We start from the raw sequence: 18,231 nt of genomic DNA on the forward strand, positions 1-18,231 counted from the left end.
TCAAGGTCATAACAGCTATATAATCGCTATTATTCGACTCGTCACATTATACTTGTCTCGTCTAAATATCGGACCCTATTGCTACGCTGAAAACACAATAGCTGTTAATAAGATGGAACACTATAGTTATGTATAGCTGTTGTACAGATAGATTTTTGGGGCTTAAATGATTCAACAGATTTACCCTCGTGTCAGTTGCGAAAATAATTCATTACAAATGACGCGAGAAGGATTGTCTCTGTAATTCGATTCGATTCTGTGTCGAATATGAAATATTTCATTTCAAGGTTCTTTTCTGCGGTGGTGGTGCGGCTTGAACACGAATATGTACATGTGTGGGTGAATGCATGCGGTGGTGGTGCGGCTTGAACACGAATATGTACATAGTGTGGGTGAATGCATGCGGTGGTGGTGCGGCTTGAAAACGAATATGTGCATAGTGTGGGTGAATGCATGCGGTGGTGGTGCGGCTTGAACACGAATATGTACATAGTGTGGGTGAATGCATGCGTGTGGGTGCATGCATGCGTGAGTGTGTGTGTAGTGTGTGTGTGTGTGTGTGTGCATGTGTGTGCATGTGTGTGCGTGTGTGTGTGTATTGTGTGTGTGTGTGTATTGTGTGTGTGTATTGTGTGTGTGTGTGTGTGTGTGTGTGTGTGTGTGTGTGTGTGTGTGTGTGTGTGTAAGACAGAGAGAGAAAGAGACAGACTGAGAGGAAACAGATCCTGATATACAGAAAGACAGAAACAAAGCACACAATATGAACTTTAACAATGAAAAAAAAAAAAACGTTTTCGACACACGTTTCTTGGTAATTGTCCTTGCAACACAGAAAAACATTTTTTTTTCTCAGCCAATGACGACTAAGACAAGTGACATCTATGTAAAATGCCTCCCCTCTCAGCCAATGAGCCCTCCTCCTTCAGGCACGGTGAGGTAGAAGGTGGGCGCGGGGAGGCCGGTGATGGAGTCGTAGACAGCGCACTGCAGCAGGTGACAGGGGCTGGTCCTCCACGCGTAACGCACGACCTGCACGTGCTGCGACCCACACCCGCTGCTGTCCACTGTCACGCTGGACTGGCTGTGTGCTGTGATGGGCGCGGCTACTGCGTTGTTGAACATGTTGCAGCCGCCGCTACAGCAGATCTGATGGAGAGTTTAAAGACAGCTATAATGGTCAAGGTCATCATCATCATCATCATCATCATCATCAGCAGCATCATTATCATCATCAACGTCAACATCGTCATCATCGTCTTCATCAGAATCAGCAACATCAAGAGCATCAGCAATATCATTATTCTCTGGATCATCACATCAGTCATGAAGTTTTAACCAGGAACGGCACACACCAGAACTTTAATTGTGATAAGCGCGCTATTGCTAAAACACAACATAAAAATATATACACACCTCAAAACCATGAGTGTTGCGAATGTCCAGTTGAGCAGAACCGGCGTCGAACTCAATGGTCAGGGTGTTCCCAGAGGTTAAGATCTTGGTAGGGAAAGGCCCCTGGAATTTGACCCCCTTGTGGCCGTACGCCACGTTCAGGGCACTCATCACTAACCGCTGGGCTACCTCCTGCTTGTAGCGAGGGTGGATGCTAAGACAGATGATAACGAACAGCTCAATACTTACGGCCCATATAGGGACAATTTACAATGATGCTTTTTCTCATAAAATACCATACTCCTATTAAGGCTTTTTTCACACTCAGGATATCCTTTAGATATTCTTTTTTAGATGATGATCTTAAAATACATCACATTTTTTCCTTTTATTCTCTTCTCAAATATATACCATATGGCCCTTCTTATTTTGTTGGTTTTCTTCAGCATATTCCAAGGTCTTTCCAAGGGTTAAAACGACAGACATCAGGGCCGGACCAAGTTCTCTTGAGGGGGGGGGGGGGGTTCCAACTGAAGGCAGGGGTCCAAAGTCCACATTTTTTCTTCTCTGAGAGGTACATTGGATGGCCAGGGGGGGGGGGGGGGGTACGGAACCCCAGGAACCCCCCCCCCCCCAGATCCGGCCCTGGACATACTTAATTCCTGTGGATACTTGTAAAAAGAGATTTCGCTCATGGTCTCCATTTCCGCATTAGAAACGCAACGATACCTGACCCAAAGACGTTGTAAACATTAAAACGGTCACAAGAATAACCTAGTGTTTCTTTTCTATGGATCTTATGGATTGAAAACCACAAAGCCCCTCCTGTTTGAAAGCAGCCCCCTCCCCCTCCCCCCACCCGCTTTTTTTAAACTCATTAAATGTCAGCAAGAAGTGAGAAAAAAACCCAACTCAACCAACAACAACAAACAAACACGGTATTGTTTTTGTGTGGAGTATCTACTCTCACACAGGTGAATAGAGGAATTTAGGGAATTTAGGTACCATAGCTCGACACGGCTACGCCTGTTAAACATGTATACTTTTCTTCTACATTCTCACGCGCCATGGGGAGACGTGAAGTCGGGGAGATCCATGGCCACGGCCATGAAGACGTTGTGCTGGTCGCTGTTGGGGCTGTAGCCGTGGTTGGCTGTCTGGGACCAGCGCAGTGCCGGGAAGCCTCCCACGTAGCCCTTGTCATCAATGGCTCCCAGCTGGAAAATGATCGGTTGCAACATCTTGTAATAAGGGGAGGGGAATGTAAAGGGAGATTTTTTCACAAAGACTTGTGACGTTAAGATCAAGTAGTGGTTATCAAGCTGCGGAAAAACAAAAAAACAAAAATCTTAAGAAGCGAACAAACAGCTTACCAGCTTAGAAAGAGGGATGCACAAAGACCAAAAGTAAAATGAAAGTAAAAAACAAACAAAAATAAAAAAAAAGAAAGACAGAAAGAAACAAACAAAGAAACAAACAAATCGATTCATCTAGTCAAGAGCCATTTATTTATCACAGTCTATATGACACAAGCATGCCAACAGGCCCAACGGACTGTAAGTAAGTTATAACACAAAGATCTGTGTAGCCCTTTTTTCAGCAGGATTTGATAGACGCTGCAGTTCCAAAGCAAAAGAAAGGAGACACGCAGCAGACGGCTCATACCTGAACATAACCAAAGGGGAAATCAGCTCGTGTTTGTCCCATGGATTCCCTGTTGAACTGAGCTCTCCACTCCCTGATCATGGCTTTCTGCTGGCAGTTATACTCTGTTGTGTGGTCCGCGTTGGTTTCACCTGGCTCCGCAAAAGTGAAAACTCGAATTAACTTTTCAAAGATATGATATATAACACTCTCCTTGCAGGTCTACCCTTCATTGTCGTAGTAGTTCGTTTAACCAGGTTCGTCAGAAGAGAAAACGCCATATATGAAACTTTGTTTTTTTATTTACACACCGGAACATTTTTTTCCAACGATGTCACCTCTTTGTTGAATATACTGAAAAAGATCTTCGGGATGTAAAAGTAGTTTAAACCGGTTCATAACTTTGAAATATATAAACTTGAAAATTATGGTCTCTTTAATTCACCCCGATTATGATGGCCTTGTCCGCAAATCTAAGCGTTTTCTTTGGACGAAATACTGCTGCAGGGCGTCGAAGTATAAAGTGCAAAAACATGCATATTTTCCGTGAGTTGTTGCAGTATGAGTGTTTTTTCATTGTTTGCTCATTCGCTTGTTTGTGTGCCTTTGTTTGTTTTTGTTTGTTTGTTTGTTTGTATCATTGTTGCTGTCTAATTCGCCCTGCCATTGTTATTTCGTTTTTAAATCTATCTTCGTTTGTATATCTTTGATTAGGTTTGGTAATTTTGTGAACCCAAATTATTTTTCTTGAATTGCTTTAAAACTTTTGACTGATAAAGGTTGTTGCCATATAATGTGCTAGATGTGTTCTGTTGAAGGTGGAGTTTTGTCGTCTTCTTATCGATTAACAAACCTCAGTGACCTACTTTTAATCCACAGGCATTATCATACGGAGGACCGGCACGGTTGGCCTAGTGGTAAGGCGTCCGCCCAGTGAGCGGGAGGTCGTGGGTTCGAACCCCGGCCGGGTCATACCTAAGACTTTAAAATTGGCAATCTAGTGGCTGCTCCGCCTGGCGTCTGGCATTATGGGGTTAGTGCTAGGACTGGTTGGTCCGGTGTCAGAATAATGTGACTGGGTGAGATATGAAGCCTGTGCTGCGACTTCTGTCTTGTGTGTGGCGCACGTTATATGTCAAAGCAGCACCGCCCTGATATGGCCCTTCGTGGTCGGCTGGGCGTTAAACAAACAAACAAATCATACGGAGCTCACTTTCAGCAGACGATGTTCGGAAATATTCACTCGTTCACAACACATAAAAACCCGACAGAGTTACTTTCGGAATTCGTCTATTGAGGAGCCCAAACCTAGGGTGTAGGCTGCAATGGTTTGCATGGTTTTGAAAATGAACACATGATGTCCTACCCTGATACCAGACGGCTCCATATATGGTCATGGCCCGAAGCGCATATATCTTGGCGTTCCACAGAATGTGAGGGCCATGAGGGCAGCAATCCCTGCAAGACAAAAAGAAACTTTCTACGAGAAAATACCACATGTTCAAACTGGGGATGTCTCTTTTAGTGTTTTTGTCCTTCGGAATTACACCACTAAAATCAACCTAATATGTCTCAATCTGAAAGATGTCCTTTCATGATAAGAATGTTTTAGTCTAGGGAATAATCTCTACTAGTCGGAAGGATCCCCAGTCAGAGATCTCACATCACAGCTGATTGGTAAGACAAAATGAGCACCAATCGAAGAGATGTCCGTTCAGAGAAAATGTTTTAGACTAAGGATGTCCACTTTTCAGTGTCTTCTCGTTAGAGACGGCACATTACAGTGATAGAAAGAGACATTGCCACAAACGCGAAACCGTGTGTGACGACAGGACACGAGCAAATGACTTCAAGAGGGAACCACGCTTCGTTGGATGTGCCAGCGCAGTAAGAGGTCAGGTAGAAACGGCGCTAAGCGTCTTAACCCATGTGAAACGGTCAAAAATGATCGAACATGAAAATGTTTCAAATACATAATTTACGAACGGTTCGGTGCCGTGAGTAACGACTGGACAGGAACGGGTGGCTTCAGGAGGCGACCAGGCTTCGATGGGTGTGCCACCCCAGTAAGAACCGATCAGTCCTATCGGGTAGTTCAGGTGAGATTGCAGGTACTCCGCGTACAGGTAACATACCGCTGAGAATTCTTTTAGTGTGGCTGCAAAAGAGGAAGAGTGTAAAGGAGACATATCAATCAATCAATATGAGGCTTATATCGCGCGTATTCCGTGGGTTCAGTTCTAAGCGCAGGGATTTTTTTTATTCTTATTTTTATGCAATTTATATCGCGTGCATATTCAAGGCGCAGGGATTTATTTATGCCGTGTGAGATGGAATATTTTTTACACAATACGTCACGCATTCACATCGACCAGCAGATCGCAGCCATTTTGGCGCATATCCTACTTTTCACGGCCTATTATTCCAAGTCACACGGGTATTTTGGTGGACATTTTTATCTATGCCTATACAATTTTGCCAGGAAAGACCCTTTTGTCAATCGTGGGATCTTTAAAGTGCACACCCCAATGTAGTGTACACGAAGGGACCTCGGTTTTTCGTCTCATCCGAAAGACTAGCACTTGAACCCACCACCTAGGTTAACATATATCCTGTTTTGTAATTTTGTTCTGCCGTCGAAGTCATTTTTCCTCCATCCTCCGACTCTCCACCCCCCTCTCCACTAACGTCTCCTTTCCTACTGTACCTCCTCTCTACTTCCTTCTTCTCGTCTTCCTCCAACACCTCTTTTTTCCGTTACTTTCCTTCCCCCCGTCTTCCTCCTCCTCGACTTTTTCACTACTTCCCTCCCCCCCCCCCCCCTTCATTTGTTGCTTCATTCTTATTAGTTTTCTCCTCTCGTTCTTCTCTTCGTCTTTCTCGTTCTTCTCTTCGTCTTTCTCTCTCTCTTTTCTTCTTTTCCATCTCCACCCTTTCCAACAAAGTCAAGTGATAAAACTGATCTTAGACTGACCTTCAGTGGGTACTGTCCACGGTTGTCCAATCTGAAGATCCTCGACGGGTGTGTTCGACTTGGCCCGCTGAGTTTTCATGTAGCGAATCGTCTTCAACGTCACGCCCTTTGGAATCTCTGTGCTGGTATTCATCACCTGAAAGAAAGCAGTAGACAGTCCTGAAAGACAACCATACCTGGATCTCTATGCTGGAACTGATCCCAAATAAGAGGCATGTATAGCGAGTCAAGTTGAAACTCTGTGAGTGCAAATTCAGGTTCCAGTTGTAAACCATCTTGAGACTCTGCATACAAGATGACTCACAAGAGGTATTTTTATGTTCATTTGTAGTTCATTCTATAAAGCAGGGACAAAGACATACCGGCACGGTTGGCCTAGTATGGTAAGGCGTCCGCCCCGTGATCGGGAGGTCGTGGGTTCGAACCCCGGCCGGGTCATACCTAAGACTGTAAAATTGGCAATCTAGTGGCTGCTCCGCCTGGCGTCTGGCATTATGGGGTTTGTGCTATGACTGGTTGGTCCGGTGTCAGAATAATGTGACTGGGTGAGACATGAAGCCTGTGCTGTGACTTCTGTCTTGTGTGTGGCGCACGTTATCTGTCAAAGCAAGCTATAACTCATTAAATTTTGTGAATATTCTCCGCAACGGCTCATCATCTGATATTCGTAGATTAAGCATTTACTTGTTTATTGCTCTAAAAACCCGCCTGGAGTTTACTGAAAACATAGCTCAAGACGACTGATTGTGACTGTATTACTTTACCGTGTACGTTTAGTTTTGTATCTTTGTTGCTTTGCCGCTGTATGTGTTTAGTTTTGTATCTTCGTGTTGCTTTGCCGCTGTATGTACTTTTGACTTGTATTTTTGTTTGTAACGACCCTATTCTAGGGGCTAGAGGCCTGAAGAATAAATGATGTTCTTGTTAAAAGCAGCACCGCCCTGATATGGCCCTTCGTGGTAGGCTGGGCGTTAAGCAAACAAACAAACAAACAAACAAACAAACAAACAAACAAAAGGGACAAAGACATTCACACTCTTACTCATTAGCACGCACGTGCTCGTCCGAATAACAACGAAGGCTTTCACGTGTCAGCAAGTCTATCTACAGACAGACGTGTACACATTCTATAAAGCAAAGACGAAGACATTCACACTTTTACTCATTGCACAAATGTAAATAACGGTATACTTTATTCTTAGTCCCGTGGAAACGACGTCACATACTAAAACAAGAACGAATAATTGAGATTTACTTAGTGTTACGATGAACCTGACACGGGGCTTAATCGGGATATTGCAACGAACAACATTTAAACAAAACAATACCTTCTTCATCTCAAACTCCATGTTGCTCTGCCCAGAACACAACCACACATCCCCGAACAAAACATCATGCAGCGTCACGTGACCGTCACGGGACTTGACGTCAACAGTGAAAGGACCTGGATTTGTAATGGCGGGTAACTTGAGTTTCCATTTTCCGTTCTGAACTTTGGAAGTGGCAGCTGACCCCTGACCTATGACCTGAGCGGTGACGGTGTCGCCCTCTGTGTCTGCAGTGCCCCACAGGACGGCTTGCTGCGGTCCTCGTTGTAGAACCATGTGGTCACTGTAGTAGCTGGCCAGCTTGAGAGCTCCATCGGCTGGAGACATAATTATTGAGTCTCAGCCTGAAGCAGAAGCATGTACGTGCTCAGAGGGATTCACAGGCGTGTTTGTGTGTGTGTGCATCTCTCTCGGTTTCAGTGACTGTCTGTTTGACCATGTCTCTGTCTCTCTGTCGATGTTTCTGTGTGCGTCTCTCACGACGTTATGTTATGTTTAAATGATTTGTTAACATCGAGTGAGATTCAAAACAAGATTATTCGATACGTCTGTATGCTTTCATTAACAATTGTGATAGTATTTTGCTTCAGTCAATATCCTTTTTACATTTAGTCAAGTTTTGACTAAATGTTTTAATATGGAGGGGGGAATCGAGACGAAGGTCGTGGTGTATGTGTGTGTGTGTGTGTGTGTGTGTGTGTGTGTGTGTGTGTGTGTGTGTGTGTGTGTGTGTGTGTGTGTGTGTGTGTGTGTGTGTGTAGAGCGATTCAGAGTAAACTACTGGACCGATCTTTATGAAATTTTTTCATGAGAGTTCCTGGGTATGATATCCCCAGATATGTTTTTAATTTTTTCGATAAATGTCTTTGATGACGTCATATCCGGCATTTTGTAAAAGTTGAGGCGGCACTGCCACACCCTCATTTTTCAATCAAATTGATTGACATTTTGGCCATGCAATCTTCGACAAAGGCCGGACTTTGGTATTGCATTTCAGCTTGGAGGCTTAAAAATTAATCAATGACTTTGGTCATTAAAAATCTGAAAATTGTAATTAAAAAATTATTTTGTATAAAACGATCCAAAATTACGTTTATCGTATTTTTCATTATTTTCTGATTCCAAAAACATATAAATATGTTATATTCGGATTAAAAACAAGCTCTGAAAATTAAAAATATAAAAATTATTATTAAAATTAAATTTCTGAAATCGGTTTAAAAACAATTTCATCTTATTCCTTGTCCGTTCTTGATTCCAAAAACATATAGATATGATATGTTTGGATTAAAAACACGTTCAGAGAGTTAAAAAGAATAGAGACATAGAAAAGCGTGCTATCCTCCTCAGCGCAACTGCTACCGCGCTTTTCTGGATTGTTAATTTCACAGCCTTTGCCACGAGCGGTGTACGAGTGTTCGGTCTTGCGGAAATAATGCAATGCGTTCAGTTTCATTCTGTGAGTTCGACTGAGCTTGACTAAATGTTGTATTTTCGCCTTACGCGACTTGTTGTTTATCTGACCGGCCTTGTAATCTGAATGGAGAATCTAATTCGGATGTGGAGCGCACTTATCTGATTTCTGGAACATGATACTATATTTGTAATTTTAAAATAATTCTTGATGTGTTTTTTTCTCTAGTAGGTGAACTTTATTAGGGCGATGGGTAGAGAAGAAACAAGCATGCATACTTGTTAAAATCTATTACAATCGTTAGTAAGGATTGTTTCTTGTACTGCCTTGTCTTTCTTTGTCTGTCTGTTTGCCTGTCTGTCTGTCTGTCTGTCGGTCTATGTGTCTGTCTGTCTATCTCTCCATCTCTCTCTCCCCCTATCTCTATGTCTGTCTTTTCTGGGTCGGAGCATCCTTCTTTAAAAAGAAATTGTTCAAACTTGACGTGAAATGTATTTGGTTCGTTGGTTGGTTGTGTGCTTGTTTGCTTGATTCATACGTGACGTGCGATTCATCGAATGATATACCTTTGCATTCTCCGAGAGAGCCTCACGTCGTAACAATGATCCAGAATATAAATGTTTTTGTTTTTTTTACCAACAAATCAAAAGAATAAGATGAATTAGATAAGACACGAATTTGAGAAAATCGGCTGAATAAAATAAAGAATGTAAGCAAGCTAAGATAGGAAGCCCGGACAAAAACCTGAAATAAAAAATGTCTGATCTGTCGCAATGTTTGTAAAAATGAAATCATGAAAAAATCCAACGATCTTTTCTGCAACATGAAGGATCAATTCAATTAACAGAATATTTCGAGAGTGAAAAGAGGGAGCAGAGACGGACCTGTTGCTATCTTGAAAGACTTTCTGCAGACCGACCTAGTGGTGGGCTCTGGTGGCAGCCTCATCCACAGCCCCGTGTTCTGCGAAGACGAATACATAAAGCAAGTAAGGTAAGAATACTGTCGCTTACCGTGCCCAAAGATTATTCCCACACATGCCAGGAACACCAAGGCCGCCATTTTCAGATGTTTAGCAACACTTTTCCGCCGAATGAAATGATGTTCGTCAGTCGTCTGGTTCTCCAACCAACCCTCGTTTTGGTCACATTAGATTTTTGAGTTTCAGAATGATCAGCAAGTATATGTCTGCCGTTTTAAGTACCTCGACCGGCTTCTTTTTGTCCCAGATATAGCCAGTACAGTGGAACCCTCCTTTGAAAACCTCGAAAAATCTGAAAAAAAAGCTTTGAAAGGAGGGAGTCTCAAAATGGAAGTACATTTTCGGAGGTTGTAATCAGAAAATCTGAAAATGCTTGGTCTGAAAAGGGGAGGAAGTCTTAATTCGGGCGGTCCTTAAAACGGGGATTCGCTGTACGCCGGAGAATACCGACAGTACAAATGTTGGATCCTGTAACCAAGGTCATTCTGTTCTATTCAGACTATTGTCTTATCAGATTTTTTTTTTTTGGCGATAAGAATTCGGTAGCTGTTCGCATGGTCAGCTACTTTTGCCCAAGTTGCTGTGTTTCACAATTTGAAAAGAAACTTAAACACACACACACACACACACCACACACACATATAAACACACACACACCACACACACACACACACACACACACACACACACACACACACACACGGTCGTGTGGTCCACTTTGCTTTGGCCTGTTTCAGCGATGTGAAAGTCTACATGAAACGGTTTAGTCATATTTGTCACACCCTGCCGCGTTGGAATAAAAATGAATATAGAGTAAAATAAAACAAAAGAAAGGAGAGTAAAAAAAATGAAACAAAGTTAAACAATTTTTTTTTAAATACCGCGCTGACAGGGCTCGAACCTACGACCTAACGACTCGAACCGCAGTTCGCTAACCACTGCGCTAGAAAGACCTCCTTGCAATAAGTGAAAAACTAAACTTGTTATTCAGTAAAGTTCAGAGGCAAAGTCACCAATATTAAACTCGGTGCATTACAGAAGAGGAACTTTTTTTCCTTTTTCTTTCCAGAGTATTTTTGGCAGCAAGATTAAACGTAACACATGCAGCAGACACATGTTTTGTTATCTTTATAAAACCTGTTCTTGAACATAAATGGGGGGTAAAGACACTGTTGTTTTTTAATTTCTTCAAACCGGTGTCTTGTGCCTTAGCTTGTCCAAAAGCTATAGTGCAACAAGGGTCTGCCAGTGTTTGTTTGCTTGAAGGATTTAGGTCAGTCCGTCACTCGGTTTGATATGCACGAGAAAAACGTAGTGTGACTGTCCTTTGTGTTTGTGTGTGTGTGTGTGTGTGTGTGTGACTTTTCTGTCTAGTAGACACTCGTTTTGATATATATATATATGGGGGGTAATATATATATATATATATATATGTGTGTGTGTGTGTGTGTGTGTGTGTGTGTGTGTGTGTGTGTGTTTATATACACACTTTTCCAGTCAGTGTTCAAGATGTCATCAACCAAATACCCCCATTCCACACACCCGTTCTAGGTCCCGTTCCCGTACCGACCAAGGAACGGTGCGGGCACGGGAGGGAACCGCAACGGAACGTAAATGATCGTTAAGGGAACTGCTTTGAACGGTAGGGTCGGTAGAGACGGTTGAGTTTGGGCTGCATGTTCAACATTTTAGCCGTTCCCCTCCCGATCAGAATGAACGGTAATGGAACCTTAACCCATCGGTAACGGAACGCTTGGATCGTTAAAGGAACTTAAAACAACGGTAACGCAACGGTAGCGCTCTCACACACTGAGTTGTCATACCCACATTCCACACATCCGTTCTAGCTTCCGTTCCCACTATGGTCAGACGCTGCTCAAAGATGCCAAAAACGGCCGTTTGCGCAGCGTTCCATTATTGTGGCAGCCGTCCTTGGTCAGTACGGGAACGGGACCTAGAACGGTTGTGTGGAATGGGGGTATAAGGAGCTACCACACAGAGCAAGATATCAAGATGCAAGACTAAACAAGAACGCCATTTGTCTCGAAAAATCCACTCTGCTTTCTTCTATCTAAATAAAATAACAACTTAGAAATAAAGAAACATGGTCGGTCTTTGGTTTCTCACGTCCTTGCAACCAGTTTGGCTATTCTTGACCAATTTTGTTTTTGTATCAGTTTATATAGAGGTCTTCCTACCTGAAACTAATAACATTTAGGTGTAACCAAAAAAGAAGAAAGATATTAACTAAATCAGCTCCCCTCAGCACGAGAAATGATCTTCGTTATCCCAGCGAAGCTGGAGGTATCCCGTGAACGCTATTCACGACTTTCCGACCTTGACATTGTAGCTAGGGTCATGTGGGCGTTGGCATCATTGTCCAATCAGAAATAGTCAATGATCATCTCCTCAGTGTGTTCCGGTCCGGAACGCAAAACAGTTTGTGCGGAAAAAGAGAACGTGGTTTGACAACTAAAGGGCGGCATTTTGACCGGCTCGCACTACAGCATCGTTCAAATGTGGGAGAATGACACATCTGACAAATAGCCAGTGGTTACCACATGAGAAACTGGGGATAGGAATCGTAATCCGTATGTAAGTTTGAAGCGGCCCTGACGCTGTTTGTACGTCAATCCGAAGAGAAGCTATCGTACTAGGCCCTAGGTGACATTTCGTCAAGTTCCACTCCCAGTTTGCCGACTCTATGGCCCTCCCCCCGCCAAACTGCTGCACCCGGTGGCAGGGAAAGCAGTTCGACTTAAGGTGACTGCAGGGCAAGTTCAATTTTGCAAGCTAAAAATAAATGTTCTACTACCTTGTCAGTCTAGATCTGGAACTCATGAAACAGCACTATTCAAATCCCCATAAAGTGAGCTGGTGTTTTTCTAGATCTAAGCATCGACCGAATTCAATAGAAATGTTCCTTGCATGGCATAATTATTTACCTAAATCTGTTATTAAGTTTGTTGAAAATCAAAGTATTCGTTTTTTGTTTGTTCGCGTGTCTGGTTTTTGCTTAGTCGATTAGCTTACACGATGTGTGGCTTTTTATTTTGTAAGGGTGGTTTAGCATGTATAAAACGAAACCTAGACCACATACGCCATGAAAGTAGAGTTCCCCGTTCAATACCAAGATTGCCAGTATTGATATTCAGACAACTTTTGGATAAATGTGTGGGGCTGTGGTGTTGCAGTGGTAGATTGTTTGCACGGGTATGTAGGTAGGTACGTGTACATCCGTGTGCTTTTGTGCAGGCATTTGTGAAGCAGGAACATGCAACATTTTTGACAAACATCAGGGTTGTGTGTGTGTGTGTGTGATAAAACCAACTAAGCTTACATCCAGCACAAAAAGCTTCAGCTCTACTTCACCAGTCAAAGACAAACGCATTGTTTTATTCAGCTTTTGACACATATATTCACTCGATCAGAATCGAACCCTCTTCGTGAATATTTTATTTCAGAAAAAAATAACATATTGATTCTACACAACAAATGGTATTGCTATATGCTATGAGTATGAACGATGAAGACTAGCAACCGAGACAGATGAGGCATCAAGTTTCTTAGCCTTTTAGCCTCTTATGTTGCATACATGTCATTTGTTTTTAATTTTTATCTGCTGATAACTGACCAGAAAGGTACGTACAAACATCGATTCTGCAACTACCTCGTAAACTCAGTTTTCGATCGCTAATACACCAGAACTTGACACAGTATGCAACACTCACAGGCTTGATTACCTGTTGCATTGAAACGACAGAAGGAATTAAAAGACTATGTAACTGAGAGGAACCGATGTATTCAAGTTCAGAACGAAGCAGTTTCTGCCTCGGAGCCTGTATCTCATGCTATGGAGCCACTAGAAGAGAAATGTCTGGCGTAGTTTGACCCAACAGACAGAGAAGTCAAGGGGGGTAATCTATCGACAGCAGTTGTATTGCTGGTTTGTATTTGATCTTACAAACCATTCTTATTAACTTGTATAAATAGTTTATCGCTTCAGTAAACACTCATCTATTTTGAAGATTACGTAATTTTCAACAACAAAAATTAAAAAAAATTCGCAATTCAATATTTCACGCAAATTTTACTGATCCGCAAACAATTTTGCATGAACAAGTGTTATGTTAGGGAGAGAGTACGAGTGCGTAGTTAGACATATTTTGAGTGGAGTAGCAAAAATGCTTTAGCCATGTACTAATTATGTTATTGAACTGCTTAGCGGAGATTTCCAGATCAATCATACGGCGGTGAAAGACTGGTCTCTAGTACGGTCTATACTTACAAAATATAGAAATAAACAAACAAACCAACACAAAAAAGGTTTGTGTTGCACGAAGGATTTAAGTATTTAATTGAATAGAAAAGGCAACATCGGAATAAAAACAAATCTCGTGGTTCTCTTGTCAAGGAGTATGCACAGAATATGAAAGAAGATTGTGGAATAGGCTGCTTTCTATTCTACTGCTCTAAATTAGCAAGAGGCAAGCTTTACAATGCTATTCACACTAGGATGCAAAGCATTCAGTGCTAAAGCTCTCAAATCACAATAGTTACAAGACAAAACACACTTCTTGGGGCTACAAGAAATGTTAATATTTGTAAGCACACAATTGGACACATTTTTGTAAATATTTTTTATTGCCTCCCTTGAATAAAACTTATTAAAAAAAATATAAGAAATAGGTAGACAACCCGTGTAGATACCTTTATTCTTAAGACATTTTATTTTTGGAGGATGTCACTATGCAATTTTACAGATTTAAAAAAAAAAGCTTTAGATGATCTCCCTTGAACAAACATTTCTTGTTTTTACTATGTGTTAGTTTTAAGGGTATATAGAAGAACAATAAAGAAAAAATGCTGCAAATTGACTTGGACGTATTTACAATTTAATTAAACAAAATGTTTCAAATTATCTGATAATGAAATTCTACATTAAAATTAAAGCAGATCTAGGGACTTGTGCACAACATAAAACATAAGGAACTATGATCTGCATTGCTTGTTATGATGATAATGGCTGGCACCTGTCGACCGACTTGCACGCCATAATTCTATATGTTTTACTATGCGCCCTGCATGTCAATGGTCTTTCTCTGGGTGGCTCGATTCTGAGGAGATAAAGAAAATGCATTTAGTGCAAGCAGTACATAATGACAACACACATACAATTACTTAAAGCAGCTGCTGGTTTCAGAGTATTTAGTTAAAGGCCCACCCCAACTTGTTTGCCTCAATGTCGCAGATTTGGTCAGACTTTCACAATGAGTAAGATAACAAATTTAACAATGTTTTGATTTAAAAAAAAAATAGTATTCATTTTTGTTGTTTTCGGCCCCATTCACTGGGAATCTTACTCAAGGACAAGGATTTTTCTTAGGAATATTTGTATGTGAGCTTCCAAGCCCTAGCTTCAGAAACGACCAAGAGACCCTCAATAATGGATTTTGTTGTGCATAGTGATGGCTATCCAACCGAGTGGCGGAGCACTGGTGAATCCTTTCATTCTCCTGATTGCTTGATTCTGAAATGACATTGTGGAGTTGGTAGTTATGTGAGTGTGTAGTGCCTGCTCTTCGTTGTTTAGTCGGGGGGGGGGGGGGGGGGGGTATTGAATCATATGATCATAAAGTAAGACTTCACTGTGATGTGCAGAGATTTAGTCAGGTACACAGCATTGCTATGCTATCACGAAATTAGATGTTCTATCCTCTAGATGGGCTACACAACTACATCAGATGTGATGGTTGGGTTTTCGCAAGTCAGCAACATGTTTTGAAGTTCTCATTGGGTAATCACGGCTGACATCAAACACAGAAAAGGTGGAAAAAACATAAATCAATGAACTCACCTTCCCTGCATTGTGATACTAGCCATATGGGTCTGCCGAAGTAGCTCCTGCACATATTGAATTAAGTATTCATGTTATTGTTAGGATCACACTTTTTTCTGGTACATGTATATCAGACTGGAAAGTTTCTCAAGGCTTGAAGAATTCAAGAGCTTGCCTATCCCCAATAAAAAAAAAAAATTTAGTATGCAAGTATTTTCAGGGTCTCAAGGTTTTAATATGAAGTCTGTTCCTCTGGGGTCATGGAGAAACAAATTACAAATGAGAACATACTGTTACACAACAAATTCCGACCAATTTAGGACACACCATAACATAACTCACAAACAAACAACAGCAATACAATAATTAGTCTGCAAATACCTAAACGTCGTTCACACTAGGTATACAAAAATAAAAAAGCACATTCAGGCAGGTTTGACAAGTAGACCATTCCAGCTACTGTTCCAGACCAAAGGCCATGTTTCCCCTTACTCTGTGATTGTAATCATAATTATTGTTTATGAATGACTTCAGTTTTTCTAAGTAAATCTCTCGTTGTAATTACTGGTAAATGCATTATCCCAATTAAGATATCCTCACATCTAACCTGCGTAAACTTCATTTCAAGGGTTTTAATTTTTTTTTAGCTGGCCAAGAAATTATAAGCATTCCTCAATTATGTTCCTGTCAGACTCAATGAGCTAATCTTATAAAAAAAAAATTAAAAAAGGTAGCATCTTATAATATTCTCACGTGAATTATAGCTAATCAGAAAACTAGTATTTAATTTTTTTTTAAACTCAAACTGAAAATACAGGCATGCAACATTATCCTTGCTGTTTTGTGATAACCCTTACCATCAACTATTCTATTTCATTTCCATCTTAACAGGCGTAGCACCTCTCTGGAAGCCAAAAGAACACTTTAAATCCACACCCCCCCCCCCCCAGTACTGAGTAAACATTGCTGTGCATATTTAAAAAAAAAACAATGCCTGAGTCTCCAGTCACCTGTTTATGTTGTTGTCCTTGTACTTCACTTGTAGCTTAGCTGTTCAAGAAACTGTTTCTCTGATCACATGATCAAAATTCAAATACTTAATAAACCAATTTTGATTCTATTTCTTCAATAATAAGTTGAACGTCTGCATATGTAATTGCCACAATTTACAGAGTTTCTGAATAAATGCTGCAAGAAAAACCAACAGAGTGAACAGTTTGTAAATATACTAACATACCTATATTTACCTTATGACATGTGTGGTACAGTGGCTGCTAAAACGTCCGTTACACCTGTCTGCATATATTAGGTGACAGCCCTGATGGAGACTGAAAAAAAGTTCCTTTGTCAGTACCCTGTGTATGAGTGTGGTCGGGTATGTTCTGGAACAATTAGAGCACTCCCTATGACCATATGTTAGGGGGGGCTTTTAGAGGTGTAGTTGTTGGACTGTAGTGTAGAGGCTGATTGGCAGTGCTATGGGGTGAGGGTGGAGCTGGGGCGGAGAATATATCGTATGTAATTGAATACTAATAGTAATAAGCATGATCAGTTAGACTAGAGTTAAAAACTATGTTGATCGCCAGAGACATTACATAATGTGAAATCACAAGCATGTTACTGTACCTTTCGTTTTGCCATTGAGATTGGTAGAAGGCATTGAGTGGTGAACACAAGTTGCATTGATCACTGCATCACCATGTGGTCAATCCCCTTTGATCTGCAGATTGCACCAGCACAAACCAACACTGTGTTATGATCGTAAACAGCCCACATGGCCAATAAATCTAAGAACACAAACACTAGATAGATCTAATCGGAGAGCCTGCAAACCGAGTCATGCTTTTTAAATTCAATGAAAATCTGTCTGTCAATGAAGCAGATAGATCTATCCTTGCGATTGTTTTTGCAAGCAGATAAATGTTAGAACGTCACTTATTCCGTTTTCATTCAACAAATTGATATTTTGCAAGATGCATTTCGTGCCAATGAGCTGAACAAACAATCAAAATCAAGCAAGTGGTACATTCTTGAAGACAAAATTCAGTCACGCAAACAAACTGAAGGGAAAAAATCTAGCTTACTGCTGTACTGATTTCGCCAAATAAATGCATTGGCTTGTACCTGCTTTGATTCCAATCATTCTAATTGCAAAAAATATACGTAAACGAGCTGATCAAAATGAGTAACATTGCACCTGCCTATAGACTGTACTGCGAAAGCGAAGGTCGTCTGCGACTGGAGATTTTGAAGTCGAACAGCGTCGTTTCTTCACTCTCAGCGGTTGTCTTCATCGGAAAAGTGAAAAGCCTGACTTGCAATCTAGCGAAAGACACATTCTGTCTTTCCGTTCGGGCGTTGTTTTTGTGTACAATCTCTGAAAATGTTATTTCGAAAAAGGCGGCCGTCATTGTTTTGGGGTTTCAGACCGGAACACACTGAGGAGATGAGAACAAAATGGCAGCCCCCATGAAATCCGAAAGGTCACGGAAAAAAGTCGTGAATACTGTAATCGATTTGAGAAATGTGCATACCGAATAATACATGATAAAGAAGGATTCTTTGTGCCCGAAAATGGGCCACAGTTGGAGATGGAAGTTCACCAAAAATTGGGACCATACTAACAAAAATACTGTGGGTAAAATTGGCGCCCCCATT

At 41.3% G+C, this 18,231-nt stretch overlaps 1 protein-coding gene and 1 long non-coding RNA gene across 3 annotated transcripts; both read right to left on the reverse strand.

The window, feature by feature from the left end:
- Positions 1 to 788: 788 nt before the first annotated feature.
- On the reverse strand, positions 789 to 9,906 carry LOC138962349 (sialate O-acetylesterase-like). The gene is made up of 9 exons (XM_070334130.1): positions 9,766 to 9,906; positions 7,339 to 7,655; positions 6,011 to 6,146; positions 5,023 to 5,194; positions 4,403 to 4,494; positions 3,058 to 3,188; positions 2,455 to 2,609; positions 1,414 to 1,606; positions 789 to 1,146 (listed from the first exon to the last, which is right to left on the reverse strand). The coding sequence occupies exons 1-9, from the start codon at positions 9,812 to 9,814 to the stop codon at positions 901 to 903; spliced, it is 1,491 nt and encodes a 496-aa protein (XP_070190231.1). The 5' UTR covers positions 9,815 to 9,906; the 3' UTR covers positions 789 to 900.
- A 3,190-nt stretch (positions 9,907 to 13,096) lies between these two features.
- Positions 13,097 to 18,015, reverse strand: LOC138962350 (uncharacterized). 2 transcript variants are annotated; one of them, XR_011454489.1, is made up of 5 exons: positions 17,775 to 18,015; positions 17,200 to 17,293; positions 16,821 to 16,901; positions 15,592 to 15,638; positions 13,097 to 14,851 (listed from the first exon to the last, which is right to left on the reverse strand). It is a non-coding gene; the product is annotated as an uncharacterized lncRNA (long non-coding RNA). The 2 variants fall into 2 exon arrangements; XR_011454490.1 differs by having other exon boundaries at positions 17,771 to 18,015.
- Between the last annotated feature and the right edge of the window lie 216 nt (positions 18,016 to 18,231).

The sequence above is a fragment of the Littorina saxatilis genome, linkage group LG3 (genome assembly GCF_037325665.1).
Source record: "Littorina saxatilis isolate snail1 linkage group LG3, US_GU_Lsax_2.0, whole genome shotgun sequence".
In the NCBI taxonomy this organism is placed as follows: domain Eukaryota; kingdom Metazoa; phylum Mollusca; class Gastropoda; order Littorinimorpha; family Littorinidae; genus Littorina; species Littorina saxatilis.

Bases quoted from the DNA above. Each gene is read 5' to 3' on its own strand.
- LOC138962349 (XM_070334130.1), bottom strand. From the start codon at position 9,814: ATGGCGGCCTTGGTGTTCCTGGCATGTGTGGGAATAATCTTTGGGCAC. The intron at 5,195-6,010 runs GTCAGTCTAAGA...CCTCTTTTGCAG, and splicing joins GTGGACAGTACCCACTGAAG to CCACACTAAAAGAATTCTCA. The intron at 1,147-1,413 runs GTGTGTATATAT...ACTCTCCATCAG, and splicing joins GCAACACTCATGGTTTTGAG to ATCTGCTGTAGCGGCGGCTG.